At 46.7% G+C, this 19,941-nt stretch overlaps 1 protein-coding gene across 1 annotated transcript in view; it reads left to right on the forward strand.

Moving 5' to 3' along the window:
- Positions 1–19,941, forward strand: part of LOC138516877 (uncharacterized) — a 233,057-nt gene that overhangs the window by 56,763 nt on the left and 156,353 nt on the right. The window contains exon 2 of the mRNA XM_069632326.1: positions 3,805–4,651. Coding sequence (XP_069488427.1) covers positions 3,805–4,651 — 847 coding nt within the window. The remainder of the gene's footprint in view (positions 1–3,804; positions 4,652–19,941) is intronic.

The raw sequence follows: 19,941 nt of genomic DNA on the forward strand, positions 1-19,941 counted from the left end.
TAAACGGTTGTCTTCTATTCCTTCCTGACTGAATCTGGTAAGATTGCAAGGGTTTGAGCCGTTGTCCCCACGATCTCCCTTGCATAGACCTGGGGTCTGTCGTTTCCCTGTCTTCTGGAGGGAATTTCAGAACAGTCCTTGAGGCTGTGTCTAGAGGATCCACAGTACATACAGAGGTTCAGTTCTTGTCTTCTCTTCCTTTCAATCTTGGTTAAGGGTCCTCTGGTAGATCCTATCTGCATCGGTTCCTCTAGGGTTGGGCGCTCTCTTCTTCCTTGTGGAGGACTATACCTTTGGACATAGCCTCTTCCTCTCCTTCTCTCCAAACGTCTCTCTTGGATCCGAAATTCGATCTGGAGGGAGAGGGTAACTAGTTCACGAAAGCTGTTGGGACGAGCTACGCGGGCCAATTCGTCCTTCATTTCTTCGTTCAATCCCCTTCTGAAGATCGTTTGTTGCGCTGTATCTGGCCAACCAGCGGATACTGCTAGACTCTGGAATTGCGCAATGTAAGCTTGAAGGTCCTGATTTCCCTGCCTTACATCGAGGAAAGCTTCGTATTTGGTATACTGGACCTCCGGACGTTCAAAACGGTCTTTGAAGCCCTGTAAGAATACAGCATAATCATTAACCAAAGGATCCTGGTTAGTGACCAGGGGGGACGCCCAGGCCAGAGCACTACCCGCTAAGTTAGCAATGATAAATCCTATCCGAGCCCTTTCAGACTCGAAAGCTCTAGGTCTGAAGGAAAAATATACTGCACAGGCATCTAGGAACTCCTTTATTGTCTTGGGGTTTCCTTCATATTTACCATATGAGAATGGCATAGGTGGTAGATCATCTCTACTCTCTGTTCTAGCTGCAGCCTGTTGACGAAGTAGAAGGTTCCCAGCATGCAGGGTTTGCATCTCCACTCTGAGTCCTTGTATGGCGTTGCACATCTCCTGTATCTGTTCCGGAGACGCCATAGGTTTGATTGGGCGTTGTATACTGTCAAGACTGGATTCCTCTACCCCTTTCTCCTCCTCACCTGGGTCTTCTTGTATCTCCTCCAACCTTAATGCTTCTGTCTTCTTCCTAGTTCTTACGCTTTCTCCTGACTTCTTCTCCTTTTTCTGACGTAAGTAAGGACGCGCTCCCTCGGTGGCCACCTTGATCTGGATGTTTTACAGATCTTGGGGAAACCCGAGGAGCACGCCCTTCGTGCTGGGAAAAAGCCCAAAGGCAAAAAACCCTGAGAGATCGTAACTGTCCGTCTGTAGATGCGGTGAGTGTTTGTTTGAGAGTATCTTTCAATTGTCCTTGGAAACCGTACACAAATTATCCAACAATTCCTCTGATTGAGTTAATGATGGGTTGAATATAGAAATCAGAGTCCAGTAGTTTCCACAAAAGAAAGAAATAGGTAAGAAAAAGATAGACGATAACGGGAAAGAAATAGAATAAGGTAAGACTTCCAATACAGTGGACGTCGGTAAAATAAAGAGAAAAAGCTGAGAAAGATAGCCGATGTAGACACTTATAGGGAAATAGCGGCAGACACAAAGGGAGGTTAGCGCTATGTGTATGAACGAATAGAGAAACAGAACCAACCGCTACCTTACCTTAACCTGTAAACACCCACGTGAGGGAATAAAGATGAAACACATACAGAGAAGGGAGACGGGGAGAGAATGAGCTCTGAACTGCAAGTCGCCTCTGGAAAACGAAACTGGCGGCGAACGTAACAAAGTCGATACAACGCGCTAAGCGCCAGTTTGCATCGTTGTTTATAGTTCCCGGCGGCCATGTTGGAAAAACACTAGACCTTCAACCTGGAACAATCAGAACCATGTTAGTGGTATTTCCACCTATGCATGAATTTCCAGGGCTGGTGCATGACACCAATCTCCTCCTGGTCTCTCCATTCAAACTCCTAATGTCTCCATGCAACCTCTTCCTGATGCCTCAAACACCCTACTGCTGAGGTGTTTAACCCCCCTCCACCTGACTTATCACTCCTCATGTCTCTAACTTCTTTCTCCTCCCACTATTACTCTAAACTCATTCCTCACTTTTCGATTTGCTCCACACTCTTTCTGCCAGCTCCTACCCCAAACACCCATACTGCCCGACTGGAAAACTGTACTTATATACCCGTGACAACCACCTTCCATAGGGTTGGGATTCATACACGATCTGCACCCCTAGATGTGAATGAATGGGGGGGGAATAGGGTGTGATTGGCACCTTTTAATTGTTTACCTGGTTTTGATTCAGGTGTTGGGGTATGGCCTTTAAAACTTTGGTCCACTATCTTGGATTCCACTTTCGCCCTCTGTGCAGCCCCCAGATCTTCATTTGTTTTTTGGTGCAAAAATAGTAGGAAACATGTTCTCATACTCTGCAGGTGTGTTACCAGAAGGTGAACAAAATAAAAGTATTTTTGAGTTTGGTGCCATTTAGTCGCTTACGCTGTTTGACTTTGCACGAAGAAATAAACGTGCGGGTTCATTTATTACGTGGACTCACTCTGCGGGTGCCATGTGTGGAACTGGTGTGCCTCTGATATCTGTGCTGGCTCGCTGTGCGAGAGTCGTAGGAACATCTTGAGTGAGTCAGAACTCTTCACGGCACTGGCTGCGCAGGTGCAGGGAGGGCACCCTTGACCACTCACTATTTAGTGGGATACAGAACTTCACCTGAAGAGCTAAACAAATGACACTCAGAACTGTACAAACTCAGTATGGTTTTCAAAATAAATATTACTAATTAATCAAAACCTCACTTTAGAATGTAACTGATGAGTCAATTTTGTGATACACAGTATTAGATTTAATGACCCACTTAAAATAATCCAAAGCATTTAATGGAGTTACTGCTCACATAACTAATTCCTACAAGAGTCTCCTTATTTTATCAAGAGATGGTGCAAAGGGGCAAAGCATGACGGGTTCACTGAAGATGCAAGAATATGAGCGATACTTTGCCTAGTAAATACCACAGTCAGTGGTTTATTTTTCAATAATACTCAAGTCTCCATTGTCTTGGTGGCCATGGAGATCCATTTGTAAAAAGTATACTGGGCCCACAGTAATGCTATCCTTTCATATGTTATTTCCATAGCATAGCTCTGTGCTGGTAAAAATGCATGTTAAAACTGGCACCTGCTACCCACCGCATGCACACCAGGAAGCCTAGAGGTGGTTTTTAAGGCGGTTACCTTGTGGCAGAAGATGTCTGGATGACAGCAGCAGGCCATCGCCTATGTCCTACCCAATGATATTTTGACACAGCACATTTGTAAATAGGTATCACATACAAACAGCTTTTATGAACAAACAATCGCACAAGGTATGTAAATACTTAAGCATCCAATCTAAGGGACCTGATGAACAGCTGCGTGGGTGGGTGTCATCGAAAGTCTGGGTCAATGCCCTACTGGAGGTAAAGATGTCTTTTCACAATGGGGATAAACAGTCCTTAATCTCTCATCTGGTTCCCATTGGGACAGTCCAGGTGTGATGGTGAAGGGGTGCCAAACATTCAGACCGAGGGTGTGCTTCAGTGCGGACATTCTAAATCGCTCATTTTGTGGCATTACCCCTCTGTAGTATACTGTCAAAAGAGGATCGCCTGTTGGTTCTCCCAGTGCATTGAGAATAGTTGTATCGAACTAAAAAGGGTTAATACAAGTTCATGCTCTGCCCTTTCAATCTAATATTAAATTATTTCAAAGCATACATTTGTTACAAAGCGCAGGTGCAATAATATTTTGAAGAATCCAAAAATAACATTGATGTTTCTCTCTCGCTTGCATTTTAGAGACGACCCTATTCGCCCTGGGAAAAGATGGTGTATGTAAACTAGGTCTCCCTCCAGCCGCTAAAACAGACAACTACTTCAAGCGAGCCATAACCGTAGGTAAACTGCAGAACGCCAGCACGTGTTTCTTCAACCCAGATGGGAAGCTGTTTGTGGTGCGTGGATCAGAGCTATACTGTGGGCCAACACCCTCCCGTCACACAGAGAATTGGTTTGACAATGCCACATGTGTTGGGAGAGGTAACTGGGACATGTTCAAGTTCCTGTTCTTCAGTCCAAAAGGCAAACTATATGTTGTGACCAAGGATGGCAAATTATACAAAGGCACTGAACCGGACAATGAGCATGTGCCCTGGCTCCATAGAGAGGCCAAATTAATAGATGGATCCGGATGGGAGCGATTTAGTGCTCTGTGTTTCAACAATGATGGCATACTGTATGGTGTGACTGCAGACAAACTCCTGAAAGGTCCTCCAGAAGTTCGAGGTGGCAGATGGATTAAAAACGCCACAGAAGTTGGAAGATCTAAATGGGCTCATCATTCCTATTTTATGGGATTCAGCCATGACGGCAACATGTGGTGTGTCACGCAACCTTCTGGGACACTGTACTCAGCACCACCACCCACACACAAGAATGAGTCATGGGTCCTTAATGCAAACGACATGGGCAGAGACTACAGAATTTTCAAGGCAATGGGATTCACAAAGGACAAGACTATCAAGAAGCTTGTGAGCCTCGACTTCATACCTCACATGGGCAACATCATTACCAAGGAGACGGAGATGGTGCAAGAGCAGGTCTATAATAACAGGAATAGCTCAAGTGTATTAAAGGCCACCTTCACGTAAGTACTGAAAGGAAGCGCCCCCAATTCAGCACGATCCTCCCCGCAATGAGAGACAATAAGGGACTCTCCCGTAGTGGGAATAAGGCCAAGACAGAGTGCGGGTGAGCGTAAGTGGGAGTTTATCCAAAAATAAGGCATGCAAAGAACTCTGCAACCTACGAGAGCGCTCTGTCTGACAATAGCAAAGACAGGCGTATTTCTAATACAAAAAACGTCATCAACACCTAAACACTATAGGGGGCACAAGTTAATTGGGATTGGGTGGCGTCGACTAACTATAGGTGTTGCTGCAGCGGGGTTGGTCTTGGCGTGACGACGTCACTGGTCAGCCTCGTGGGTTGGGTTGGGCCTGGCAGGCCGGCTTGAGGTCATCCGTGCGGTGTTGATGTGCTGGGGCAGCCTGTGACAATGACGAATACCTTTCCTGTCTCATTTGCCCTAGGCCATGCACACTGCAGTTATTCAGAAAACGACATTTAAGTTCATTAATAAATCGCTTCAGCAGCTTATCTTATAAAATAAACACAACACATGAGGAATGCACCTCGTGAGAGGTCTGGTGGTTGTCGGTTGGGGTGAGATTTACCTGTGTCCTATTGACCGGTATTTTAGGTCGCGGGACGGGGCTCTGGGGCCTGGGCCGAATGATACATGTCTGTCTGCTGCGTTAGAAGTTATTATATAGATGGGTCTCTGTGTCTTGTCCCAATGATGGGGGTCGTCCTTGCGCGGGGTCAGGATTCTTGGGGGGTTCGTGGGATTTATGATAGGGTGCTGGTAGATCAGTGGGTTCAACCGTGGGTTTATTACCGTGCTGTAAATAACACAGGTGGCGGGCTGTGGCCTTGGTTGCGGCGCCGGGGCCTCTGACTCTCTGAAGTAACGCCAGCTTGGTTGGGGGAGGTGAGGGAGCGCGGCACAAGTCTTAGCTTTTTTATCTGGCAGGCTTGGTGGGGTGGGAGAGGGAATGGCCTTGCATATATCCACAAAGGTGTTTTCCTCGTGCGTTGCTGATCAGTGAATGCAGAAGTTTTATACTGTTCTGCCTTATTTTGACGTTATTTAGACACACATATATATTTCAATTTCGTTACACATTTCTTTAATACAGTCGGTTCCAGTACCTTTTCATTACCTAACATTATATTCACTACATTGTGTGCGTATTGTATGTACATTAGACGTTATACGAGGGATATCTAGGTTATGGCCTACAGAGATTGATGCTCGCCGCTTTGGGTGATTCAAAAAACATATATGAGTTCAAGTTTCTACATACTATTGAAAAACACTTTTACAGATAGAGGTTACACGTTTGGTCAACATCTTTCTCCGTGGTTATAGCAGCATTAGTCCAGACCTGGAGGGATATCATATAACGTTACATTTTTATAGTTTATTCACATTTTAAACAGAGGTAGTTCATTAATACCAATACTTGAATTATTTTCTACCTTCTTCAGATAGTGATGCTTCAGTTTTTTTCCTCGCTACCCCGGCCTTGCGGTCCGGGTCATACGGGGTGCAATATCACATTGTTACTAATATAATGTTGCCGTGTTGGCATCTCGGGTTTAGCTCATCTCCGACTTTCTCATGGGAACGCGCTCGCAGCGGATCTGCCAGGGCTGCTGAGGCGGCAGAGATGCATGAAAGGCCCTCCAAAGGTGGGGGCCTCGTTACAGTGTGCTGAACTCACACCATGTTTGCTAGGCAAGATGGCGTCTAGACCTAACTAATTTTTGGTAAATGCAAGGAAAGGGTACGTGTGGGCAATGTCGTCGGCGGGTGAATCCTCCTCCACCTGGGCCCGGGTGGCATGAGGGGGCGCCCACCGAGTCATGGTCCTCACCTGGGGAGGGAGCTGTAGGTGAGGAGGGCCTCGTGGCCATTCCTCCCCTACATTTCCCCCCTTTCGTTACTAAAGTAACGAATTCTTTAGCTCTTCCAATCTTCTACATTCTTGTTCCTCTATCACTGCGTCATCCCATGCAGGGGTTCCTTTTATAGGCATCCATGCTCTGCACACCCCCCTTAAACTCTCACCTCTCCTAGCATACTCGTCTGGTGTACATGTTAAATATATACAGTCGCCAGTTTCTTCCAGATCTACCCAGACCTCCTCATACCATTCCAGTTCTACGTCTCGTGGTTCTTTGATAGTGGTGTGCCATAGTTTATCTACTATGAACTTATCACGGCACATAGGCACTAACTGGTATCTGGGGGTGTTATCTGCTCCTGTCTGCACATGTACTTCTTGTGTTGTTTTAATTGTACCACCGGAGTTGCCCATTGTCACCATCATCATTGCACCGTTAGGAACTGCATTAGCACAACATCGGAGGCCCACCTGGCACAGGCAGAACATTACAAGGATGATCACCACTATTGGTATCAGGAACTTCATTGTCACTCCAAGCCATGAGGGAACCCAAGAGAAGATATTGTCGAACCACGAGCTATCCTCAGCTCCACCTTCCATTTTCATCTTCTCGCCCAGGTTATGTACTGCTTCAATAACGTGGGACAGGGACCCATTTTCTGCGTCTTCGGAAGGTACGAACGTGCAGCACGCACTTCCTATTTTTCGGCAAACACCTCCATCGATCGCTGTTAACAGGTCTAGAACATACCTGTTCTGCATGGTCATTAGTCGCAGAGCTCGTAGTTCCACCTTTATTATGTTGAACCCTTCTTCAGTGTCATTGGCCAACTGGATCAGTTCCCACCGTGTGATCTGGAGCCATTTTGCATTTGCTCTTGCTTGGACACTTGATACTAGCGAGGCAAAGAATGTTTCCACGGAGCTGAACAGGCGATACCTGTCTGGGATCTGTGCCAATAAATCAGATGATGCTTGCGATATGTAGTTCGAGGCTCGCTTGTTCCTTGAGAGCTCTTCTCCTTTCCCTCCGGAGGACAGGACATAAAGGTGCGCTTGTGTAGTTGGAGAAGCTACATCCTGGTTCAAGCCTCCTTTCATCATGTTACTTCTGTCAATGTGGCTTTCTGGAATCACCATTAGTGTTGAATGCAAAGTGGCCATTGAGCAGCTACCACTCCATGATTGGGGAAGGTGCAGGTACGCCTTGTTTCCGCATACCCAGTATGTGTCCATTAGTGCTGCTGTTCCTTTTTTCATATCTGGGATGGTGAGAGTTTTGTTACAGTTCTGGTTCGTTCCCATTGCCATTTTTCCTTCTCCCTTGAAACATAGTTCGTTTTGTATTTCACTTTGTAGCTTGAAGGGTTTCTCCATCGCTGTTACCCATGTTAGTTTAGGGATGTGTTCTTTCCATATTGGCAAGCACGTTCTTTCCATCCACCGCAACTTGTCCGGTTGGACACCTTTCAGTGCTTCTGCCTTACACAGCACTTCTTCGTCTTTCCATTTGTTTTCGGAAAACAGTGTCCCTTGTATTGCAAAGAAAGGTTCTTTAAGACAGATCACTCCAGACGCTTGCGAATAGCACGTTTTGTTGTTCTGTAGCATTCTGAAAGAGACATCGTGTGCTTGAAAAGTGTTCTTTATTCTACACAGCGTGAGATGAAGGAGACATTGGGCATCCACAATGGGCAATTCTCGTGGCAACAATACTTTAGGTGTGCCTGATGCATGGGGGATAAGTGAGCAGACATAGCAGCTCTCATTGGTTGTCTGTTTGGCTGTTGTGCTCATATCTGCATACCATTTATTTGCTTGGTGAGGGTGTCGTGGGTCTTCCATTTTGTCTAACCCTAGCCCATAATACTCATCATACCCCTGTCCACCAGTCTCTCTTCTCCGCCTACTTTTCTCCCTTCTTCTGTACCTTCTCGTTATAGTAGGTGAAGAACCAGGCCCCCCTTCCTCCTTCCCACCCCCCTTTTCTAATTCTTCATATAGGGACTTGTGTTCTGTCATCATAATCACTTTTCCATCCTCCTTAATAAACAAGAGATCGTTGTTTGAAATTGGGGCGGGAGGGATCGTGCGGTTGTTGTATGTTCCAGGTTGGGACATTGTGTCATTATTTACATTTTTGGTTCTCGATTGTGACAGGACAGCAGTGGGTGGTGTAGTATAGTATCCCCACACAAAGTGTGATCCATCCCAGATCAAGAAATCACCTTCTTTGATACCTACAGTCGGAATTGTTTTCGTTCCAGGGGCAAGGGTGGTGTTGTTCCCCCCTCCCCCCTCGTTCATCTCGGTAGAGATGAACGCTATAACCCAGTGTAATACTAGACAAAACATTGAGATGAAGAACACAATAGCACACATTGATAAACCACATTCAAATGAATATGTCAATCTAGCCACTAACATTTCTCTAAATCTAACATATCTATTAGTTGCAGGCTGCCCATTCGATGCCATGATAAATCCTGTTTGAGACACAAGAGTTCATTAAGTACAAACATGTAAACATTTCCACGTTGTAACGTTTCGTTGATAAAATATAGGATTGGGTGAGGGAGGGGGTGTGTTGACAGACAAGGTGGCCTTTCAATCATCATTATTCGTACCTTACTTAATATATATATATATAGATAATAAAAACATGACAGTTAAAAAACAACAACACCAAAAAAAAACATCTTAAAGAGCACAGGAGAGGAAAAAAGAACCCCACGCAAAACTTTCAAAAATTGTAATAAAAAGAAAATTTGCATATACATATGTACATGTTTTAGTCCAGGACATTTGTTGCGCGCTAATTGTGTTCACTGTTCATCTCATAATGCACACAAAATTCCAATCATTCATTCTGCACAACTTCATCGTCCGCTGTTGCCTGTGCCTCGTCCTGTACCTCACTCTCCGCAGCGCTGTAAGCTTTACGTACGTCTGTCAAATGCACCCAATATCGCAGGCCCTTCACCTTTACTGCTGTGGGCGTGCAAAACACTACCTCATAGGGGCCATGAAAACGTGGTGCATTCCACCTCCGCACAAAACTTCTGACATATATAAGGTCACCAGGCATTAGCTGTAGTGGTTTTTCAGGCAACCTGTTTGGTTCAGTCGCGTTCCCCTCCTCTCTTGTCGAGGGGGGGGCTAGTTGCTTTGCAATTACGCGCGCTGCCCGTGTTAGTTTTCGCAGATATTCTGTGAACTCCTCCCCCAATATAGCTGCGCTTCTGTGTGCATCAGAACGCTCACGGAGAGGCGAATGCGCTGTGTGCATTCTTCTTCCCGTGACGATCTCGTGTGGGGACAAATGGTGGTCCTTACTTGGCTGGTTTCGTAGTTCAAACAGGGCCAAAGGCAGGCAGTACATCCAAGTCTTTTTAAGGGAAAAACAAAGTTTTGATAATCTGCTTTTTAACAGGCCATTTATCTTTTCCACGACGCCATTACTTTGAGGATGATAAATCGAACATAATTTGTGCTTTATTCCCAATAATGTAGTCACTTCTTTAAATAATTCATTAACAAAATGCGTCCCGTTATCTGAGCGAATAACGTCGCAAATTCCCCAGCGCGGAAACACTTCCCGCACTAGGAACTTCGCGGCGCCCCTCGCGTCAGGGCGGGCACATGGGCCTGCCTCCACCCACCTCGAAAATGGACATACAACCACAATCATGTATCGAGCCCCGTTACACCTTTCTCCCATGTCTACATAATCAATGTGGAGCTCTCTGAATGGGCCACTTGGTTTTGGTATCGTACCCCTTAGTGTGCGCAATGTCATACCTGAGTTGTAAATTTGACATGTCGTGCATTCTAGAGCTAACCTTGTAACGTGTTCCTGGAGGCAAGGTGCAAACCAATCTTCTTGTATTTCTGCCATTATGTGTTTCTTTGTGTTGTGTGCGGGAAAGTGTAGTTGTTGAAATGCTATTTCTAACAGCGTAATTGGCATTACCACTTTTCCTGAACTCTCTTGTCGCCACAATAAATCAGTCGGTGATTTGCTGCATCCTCTCTTAGTCCACAGCAATTTTTCCTCTGCACTAGCTCCCTCTTGCAGCTCTATTATCTCCTGTGTGGACATCATGTTGTATCCTGTGGGGACCTCTTGGCTTGCTGTGTGGTGCAACATGTACTCTCCTATTTCACCTTTTTGTAAATATGAAGCTGCTTTGGCAGCGGCGTCTGCTGCCGCGTTCCCCAAAGATATAAAATCTGTATTTGTGGTATGAGCTTGACATTTTACGATGGCCACTGCCGTGGGGTCTTGCAGGGCCTCAATCAGTTCTTTCAATAATTCTGCATGCTGGACTGGCGTTCCGTCTGCTCGCCGAAACCCTCTCCGCCCCCACCGGGCCAACCCACCGTGAACTGTTGTTGTCATGTATGCTGAGTCTGTATATATGGTCACTGCGCACCCCTTGGCGGCATGCAATGCTTCTATTAGCGCTATTAGTTCTGCTGCTTGCGCTGAATAGTGTGATGGGAGGCGGTGTTGTACTAGTATCTCATATTCATCTTCCTCTAATCGTACCACTGCCATACCCACATGCTTTTCTCCTGTCTCCATGTCTATTGATGCTGACCCGTCCACAAAATACACCTCACCCTCGGTCAGGGCATTTTCAAAAATCACTTGATCCTTACTTTCGTCACCTGTGTACGTGGCGCAGTTGTGGTTTTGCATGTCCTCTACGGTGCATGCCTCTGTGATGAATGTGGCTGGGTTCACTGTTTTACATCTTACTATATGGATGTTAGCGCTGGACAGTATTATCTCATATGCTGTGGCGCGTTGTGTTGTCAATGTGCTCTTTGTTCGCTCTAATATTGCAAAAAGTTAGTGTTCCACAAACAGTGTCACCGGGCAGCCCATCACTATCGTGGCACTTTTTTCAATTGCGAACGCGGCTGCAGCTAGGGATTGCTCGCACGCGAAATGACCTTGCATTACTGCGTCTAGGGTGCCGCTATAGTAAGCGAGTGGTTTGTGCCCTAAAGATGTTTTCTGTGTCAGTACTGCTGCCATCAGTGTTCCTTTGCAGTGTGAAAATAAGAAGAATTCGCGCCCATAATCTGGATTTGCTAGTACTGGAGCGCTTGATATCAGCTCTTTTAGTGAGTTAAATGCTGTGTTCATCTCCTCTGTCCATTCTATGTGTTTGTGTTCTTGTTGTGCTTCTTTCAGTGCCTGTAGCAAGGGCCTTGTGTACGCCGCATAGTCCAATATCCATGCTCGGCAATAGTTACACATACCCAGAAATTTCTGCATCTCTTTTACTGTTTTGGGCTCCCCAATTGTTCTAATCGCCTGTGCCCTGTCTGGTATAATTCGCTTGCCATCCTTTGATATCAGCTGACCCAAGTATAGGACCTCTGTCAGACAGTATTGTAACTTCCCCTTGTCCACCTTGTACCCCTTATTGGCCAATAATGTCAAGAGTGTTATCGAGTCCTTTCTGCACTCTTCTTCAGCCTGTGCACAAACCAATAAATCATCAACGTACTGAATCACTGTGCTTTCTACAGACAAATTCCCCAGATCTTCATGTAGTACCCTGTTAAATATGCTTGGGCTCTCGCAATATCCTTGTGGTAGTCTGCAGTGTTCGAACCTCCTTCCTCCCAATGTAAATGCTGTCAAGTACCTGCTCTCTTCTGCTAAGGGAATCGAGAAAAATGCATTTTTTAAGTCAATTACTGTGAAGTGTGATGCTACTTTTGGAATGTTGCACAGTATTGTCGCCGGGTTCGGGACTAAAGGGAACTCCTTCATTACCACATCGTTCAGTGGGCGTAAATCTTGTATCATCCTCCATGAACCCCCTTTCGCTTTTTTGATTGGGTAAATGCATGTGTTGCATGGGGAGTTTGAGGGCACTATTATACCCTGTGCTAGCAGTGCTTCTATTGTCTCTCTGATCCCTTCTTCTGCTTCTCGCGACAGTGGATATTGTTTCACCCGGGGTAGTATTGCTCCCGGTTTTAACTTTATCACCACAGGCTGAACTTCATGCAGCAACCCTACATCGTGGGGGCCATTAGTCCATAAGTTAGTGGGTACTGAACTCATGTCTTCATCAAAAAATGTGTGCGGTGCTCCTACTACCGCCATTAGTTCAACCTTAGTTTGTCTGGCTGTAACTACAATGTCGCAGGGCATTGCCAGTTCCATCACTATTTCACCATCTCCCTCAGTGTCAGAAAATAGCTCCTCGTCCGAGAGCTCTCTCAGCGGGATATTTGCATTTGTACACAATACTGTCCGCCACTCACATCCTTCCATGTCAATACCAATCACACATATTCTGTTTGTTGATACATGTATTGCATGCAAATCCAACGATAGTACTGCCCCAAGAGCAGTGTCAGGGCTTGCTATGGGACGAAAAAGGAATTCTGCTGGGATCCTCCACTCCACCCTTTTTAGTTCTGGTACTATGAGAGCCAATGTTCTCATACCTTCAACAAACATCTCCTCATTTCTTGGTACCCCTCTGATCTCTTTCATGATTGTGTGGCCGTGTATTACTGCTAATATACGGAGGGGGCATATGTCTGGCGTTGAACATACGATGCCGCTCCCTGTGAATGATATTGTCATATTTAGTTTGCTCAAGAGATCTCTCCCCAGTAAGTTGATGGGAGAGTTTTCATAGTATAGTAAGGGTGCTTTCACTGTTTTACCCCCTACTGTCACATCCAATACCTCTGTGTAAGGAACTTCAATTACAGCCCCAGAGAACCCCTGCGTCTCTAACGTTCTATTAGATAACGGGAACCGGCCCTCTCTAATGCATGATTTCTCCGCTCCCGAATCCACCATGAATATGAATTGCTTGTCTCCTATCTGCGCTCCTATCAATGGTTCCTCTGATGCATTGTGGGTCGTAGACAGTACTGGACACGCAAGTGCTCTCTGTGGGCTGTCCTATGCGGGGTGTCTCATTGCCCCCCCTTGATCGAAAATGTTCCCCGAAACTACTGACACTCCACTGTAAGGTGCGGGGGCGGGTGCCCCATTAGCTACTGTGGCGAAAGTGTTACCAGGCGTGTAGTGCACATTGTCATTATTCTGTGGGCTGGTTTGTGTTCGGTACTGATGTCCGTGTAGTTGTGCGTTACTCCTTTGTACTACATTGTCTGGTTGCTGGTATTGTCCCACGGGGAGGCCGTAAGGGCTTCCTGGATGGGGGTGTCCATACTGTTCTATCTCTTGGAAACCGTTGTTTTGTCTGCTCCTGCATTCTCTTGAGTAATGCCCCCATCTCCCACAATTCCAACAGCTCCCCTGTGGACCTCTGGGACCCTGCCACCCATTTCCTCCCATTCCTCCATACCCTTGTCCTCCTCTTCGACCCCTGTACCCACCTCTTCCTCCTCTTGGGGCCCACTCTTGCCACGTTGGACCTCCGTTCTGCTCCTGCTCTGTCCACTGTCGTTGCCCTTGTCCTGCCCAATTCGCTGCTATTCTTCCTTGTATTGCTATTTGCCCCTCCTCTCCTTCCTCTCCCTCCCGTATGAGTGGGAGTCCCGCTACCGCTGCTGCGACCTTCACCAATTTTGATTGCACCAACTTCGCCTCATCCGCCAACCTTTTCTGTGCTACTTCCCTCTCTCTTTCTTTGATCCGTTTACAATGGTGTACTATTATGCTTTGGATCTCCGGCCAGCCTTTTGCCTCAACGCCTGCTATTTTATCTAGTGCCTTTTGCACTTCCTTTGGGAGCCCTCTCTTAATGATGAAGTAAAATAGAGATGTGGATTGGTGCCAGGGCGTACCCGTTTCCGCTCTCCACATCTCCTGCACCCGAAGAATGTAATCCATAGCGTCCTCCCCGTCATTCATGGTACATTGCATTACTGACTGCAAATCAGGGGTATCTGGGAAGGTTTCCCGCAGTGCGTCCCACACCCTTGCTCGCACGGTGTTAAAAGAAGCCCCATCATGGCGATCACACTCTAAAGTTACAGCTGGAAAACCCGCTTTAGCCCATACTCTGTCTGCCTGATCCCCTACTGCGGACACTAGTAGGCTCTTCACATCGCCTACTGCCAGCGGTATACCAGCGGTATGTTTCTCAAATGCATATATCCACTTGCTTGCCCCTCCTGACAGCTGTGGTAGTAATTTCATTAAATTAGCCTTGTCCATCTGAGCCCACGGTATATAGTTTGGCCTCCCGCCCCCCCTGTGGAGTAATGGGAGTTGTAATTTCCCTTTTGCCGTTGCAGCTTCCTTTTCCTTAGTCACTGTTGACTCCAATGACGCCATCTTCCCCACCCTATTTCTTAGTCGTCCCATCCATTCATCTTCTATGGTCCCCAGTGAACATGCACCATCTAGCTCCTCGCCTTCTCCTCCTACTGCCATGCTCAATCTATCGCTCTCATCCCCCCCTCCTCTGACATCACATAACAAATCCTCTCTGATCCCTCTCTCTCGTGAGACGTCACCAATGCTTCCTTCTGCTGTCCCCACTTCTATTATTCTGGTCGGTTCTTCCTCAATTCTGAACAGTATTTCCCCCTTTTTCCATCCCTCCTCAATTTGTCTATTTTCGCTCGACGCTCTAGACGTGCGTCCAGATTGTGTGGGGGCGCATGCTGTGCGTTCACATATGTCTTTTATTCTTGAGAGTTCATCTCTTGCCACTGTAAGCCTCGACTCTAAGTCACTCGTTAACTTCTCTATATCCACCCTCTGTGTGCCTCCCTGGGTGCGCTCTCTGGTGTTTTTGTATGGTGGGGGTGCAGTTGGTCTTTGTGGCGTGCTGGTCGAAGGGGGAGGCACATAAATCGGGTCGCTATATCCTGCTGCAGGGGCTGGTTTAGGTAATATTGGGTACAACATAACCACTTCTGCAGGTTGTTCTGTACTTAGCTGTTCCTTTTCCTCTCGCGGGATCATTAGTGGATTATCTGTGGTGGAAGGTAAATCAATATTTGGTGCTGGAGCTTTGGGTGGGGGTACTTCCTCAAACAATCTCCAAAGATCTAATATCTCCTTCCTATTCTGCCATTGTTTCCCCTTATACTTGAGGCGAATACATGTACATACCATATCAAGAACGCTTTTGTCAAAAGACCCTCCTTCTGGCCAAATCTGGGGTAACCCCTCCCCTTTCAATTCTGTTAACCATTGATCATGATATTTATTTATGCGTTCAGCATATCCCGGCAAGCTCTTACAAATGTGTGACAAGGGAGTTTCAGCCCCCATCCTCTAAATCGCTAGCGCTACCGCGTTTGCCTTCGTTACTTTTGATTAGGTGTAGATATGCGTATGTATACCTTTACGGCACAGACAAGAGCGGACCTCTCAAAATTATCACCCACTGTTATTCACTGTGCAAATCTCTTCTCGCTCACCATATCTCATCTCCTTCCCATTCCCAGGCACTCTTATGTGATCTCACTTGCAATTGATCAAGTACTGGTTATGGCCACACTCTCTGGCACCACCTCGCGGCCACCCGTTCGTCTCCAACACTCGTACGGTGCGCGCACCCTTCACAATGCTTTCCACTCACACTTTTGTCTTTTTCCTCCCTTTCCTCCCTGGCCAGCTGTCCCTGTTTTCCTGCTAAGGTTACTGTGTTCACGTCTGTACGTGCCACTACTGAGTCCCCACTTTTTAAGATGTTCTAACTACTTTATACCCTTCTCATTTTCAACCCCTACCCCGTGGAAATGGAAAAAAAAAGAAATAGAGAGAGAGCACAATCACTAAAAAATATTCCCGGTGTCTCCTTTTGCTAGACACCAATAACTTATTTCTCACTTCTTCATATATTCCCAGTACTAGTCTAGATAGCACTATGCGGCGCCGCCTTCCACCCCCTTTCGGAGCTAGGTTTCCGTCACTTCTACCACGTCACTTATTTCTTACTCCTAATGGCCATATGCAAAGAAAGAATAAAGAAAGTTTCAAGACCCGTCTTTAGTAGACCCCCGATATTCTTCTCCTCTACCTGTCCCCGTTCTTTTATTCCCAATTCCCCTTCTTTTCCCCTTGACGATCACTCGCACTCGGTACTCACGTGCCCGTCTTGAACCGATACTCTCCGAAACTGGGTCCGTCCAGGCGGCGTCACCGGTAACTCAACGGTCAGCCCCTGGCTCCGGCGAGCGGCACTCAAAGGGGATTTTTTTCCAATCGGGATCCCGTACCCTTTCTCATTGAGTGCGCACTTCTTATTGTGCCGGTCGCCGTTGGCGGGCGGCCTCCCGGAGACGGCTCACCGTGCGTATCCCTTCTCGACCGGAGATTCTCGTGCCACAAGGGGGTCGTTAAGAAGGAGTTAGGAAAAATAGTTTGGAGATATCACGTCGGGGTCACCACTGAAAGGAAGCGCCCCCAATTCAGCACGATCCTCCCCGCAATGAGAGACAATAAGGGACTCTCCCGTAGTGGGAATAAGGCCAAGACAGAGTGCGGGTGAGCGTAAGTGGGAGTTTATCCAAAAATAAGGCATGCAAAGAACTCTGCAACCTACGAGAGCGCTCTGTCTGACAATAGCAAAGACAGGCGTATTTCTAATACAAAAAACGTCATCAACACCTAAACACTATAGGGGGCACAAGTTAATTGGGATTGGGTGGCGTCGACTAACTATAGGTGTTGCTGCAGCGGGGTTGGTCTTGGCGTGACGACGTCACTGGTCAGCCTCGTGGGTTGGGTTGGGCCTGGCAGGCCGGCTTGAGGTCATCCGTGCGGTGTTGATGTGCTGGGGCAGCCTGTGACAATGACGAATACCTTTCCTGTCTCATTTGCCCTAGGCCATGCACACTGCAGTTATTCAGAAAACGACATTTAAGTTCATTAATAAATCGCTTCAGCAGCTTATCTTATAAAATAAACACAACACATGAGGAATGCACCTCGTGAGAGGTCTGGTGGTTGTCGGTTGGGGTGAGATTTACCTGTGTCCTATTGACCGGTATTTTAGGTCGCGGGACGGGGCTCTGGGGCCTGGGCCGAATGATACATGTCTGTCTGCTGCGTTAGAAGTTATTATATAGATGGGTCTCTGTGTCTTGTCCCAATGATGGGGGTCATCCTTGCGCGGGGTCAGGATTCTTGGGGGGTTCGTGGGATTTATGATAGGGTGCTGGTAGATCAGTGGGTTCAACCGTGGGTTTATTACCGTGCTGTAAATAACACAGGTGGCGGGCTGTGGCCTTGGTTGCGGCGCCGGGGCCTCTGACTCTCTGAAGTAACGCCAGCTTGGTTGGGGGAGGTGAGGGAGCGCGGCACAAGTCTTAGCTTTTTTATCTGGCAGGCTTGGTGGGGTGGGAGAGGGAATGGCCTTGCATATATCCACAAAGGTGTTTTCCTCGTGCGTTGCTGATCAGTGAATGCAGAAGTTTTATACTGTTCTGCCTTATTTTGACGTTATTTAGACACACATATATATTTCAATTTCGTTACACATTTCTTTAATACAGTCGGTTCCAGTACCTTTTCATTACCTAACATTATATTCACTACATTGTGTGCGTATTGTATGTACATTAGACGTTATACGAGGGATATCTAGGTTATGGCCTACAGAGATTGATGCTCGCCGCTTTGGGTGATTCAAAAAACATATATGAGTTCAAGTTTCTACATACTATTGAAAAACACTTTTACAGATAGAGGTTACACGTTTGGTCAACATCTTTCTCCGTGGTTATAGCAGCATTAGTCCAGACCTGGAGGGATATCATATAACGTTACATTTTTATAGTTTATTCACATTTTAAACAGAGGTAGTTCATTAATACCAATACTTGAATTATTTTCTACCTTCTTCAGATAGTGATGCTTCAGTTTTTTTCCTCGCTACCCCGGCCTTGCGGTCCGGGTCATACGGGGTGCAATATCACATTGTTACTAATATAATGTTGCCGTGTGGGCATCTCGGGTTTAGCTCATCTCCGACTTTCTCATGGGAACGCGCTCGCAGCGGATCTGCCAGGGCTGCTGAGGCGGCAGAGATGCATGAAAGGCCCTCCAAAGGTGGGGGCCTCGTTACAGTGTGCTGAACTCACACCATGTTTGCTAGGCAAGATGGCGTCTAGACCTAACTAATTTTTGGTAAATGCAAGGAAAGGGTACGTGTGGGCAATGTCGTCGGCGGGTGAATCCTCCTCCACCTGGGCCCGGGTGGCATGAGGGGGCGCCCACCGAGTCATGGTCCTCACCTGGGGAGGGAGCTGTAGGTGAGGAGGGCCTCGTGGCCATTCCTCCCCTACAGTACCTTACTCTTCTTGTGGGATTTCATGTTTCTGCAATGTCTCCAAATTTAATCCATTGGCCTGTGGATCTTTTGTTAACCACGCTGGGAAATGTATATGAAAAATAGAGATAATTTGTTAATGTAAAGATATAGCGAATGCCTCAGCACTTCAACGTTTGCCTTCAAATTGTCTGCACTATGTTCTATGGTCAAAAATTAAAAAATTAAATGTTTCTAATCCAACCATCAGCAAAATGGAATTGAAAGGGTTTGCTCTGCAAAAAAAATATTTTCGACCACATTCCCAAAGTCTCTTAAAAGCATAAAAATAATTGTTTGAATTTGCATGAGCAAGGATATGTTTTCGTTAAATTATACAGTTATCCCCCATTGAAACCACTGTTTCTACCGCATGGTTGCTTGTAGCTCCCTTGCTGCCAAATTGCCTGCCCTCCCCTCCCCCGTCCTTAGCTCCCCATTCCCTTGAATTGATCCCTTTTGATCTGCTTGTTGCTGTCCTCCCCTCCCCCGTCCTTAGCTCCCCACTCCCTTGAATTGATCCCTTTTGATCTGCTTGTTGCTGTCCTCCCCTCCCCCGTCCTTAGCTCCCCACTCCCTTGAATTGATCCCTTTTGATCTGCTTGTTGCTGTCCTCCCCTCCCCCGTCCTTAGCTCCCCACTCCCTTGAATTGATCCCTTTTGATCTGCTTGTTGCTGTCCTCCCCTCCCCCGTCCTTAGCTCCCCACTCCCTTGAATTGATCCCTTTTGATCTGCTTGTTGCTGTCCTCCCCTCCCCCGTCCTTAGCTCCCCACTCCCTTGAATTGATCCCTTTTGATCTGCTTGTTGCTGTCCTCCCCTCCCCCGTCCTAAGCTCCCCACTCCCTTGAATTGATCCCTTTTGATCTGCTTGTTGCTGTCCTCCCCTCCCCCGTCCTTAGCTCTACACTCCCTTGAATTGATCAATCTTTGTGTGATTCCCTCACCCATGTGCCTAATAACCAGTTTTGCAGTGCGGTAAACAAGTGCAGTTATTCTGTTACTAACATTGATTTGCCAGTTACAGAATTACTGTCATTTTTACTGCACTGCCGAATTCTGAGTTCTGGAGGTGAATCATCCACTTTTCCTCTATAAATTGGCCGATCCACTTAGGCG

This window comes from Ambystoma mexicanum, chromosome 6q (assembly GCF_040938575.1).
Source record: "Ambystoma mexicanum isolate Mex_15411 chromosome 6q, UKY_AmexF1_1, whole genome shotgun sequence".
Classification (NCBI taxonomy): domain Eukaryota; kingdom Metazoa; phylum Chordata; class Amphibia; order Caudata; family Ambystomatidae; genus Ambystoma; species Ambystoma mexicanum.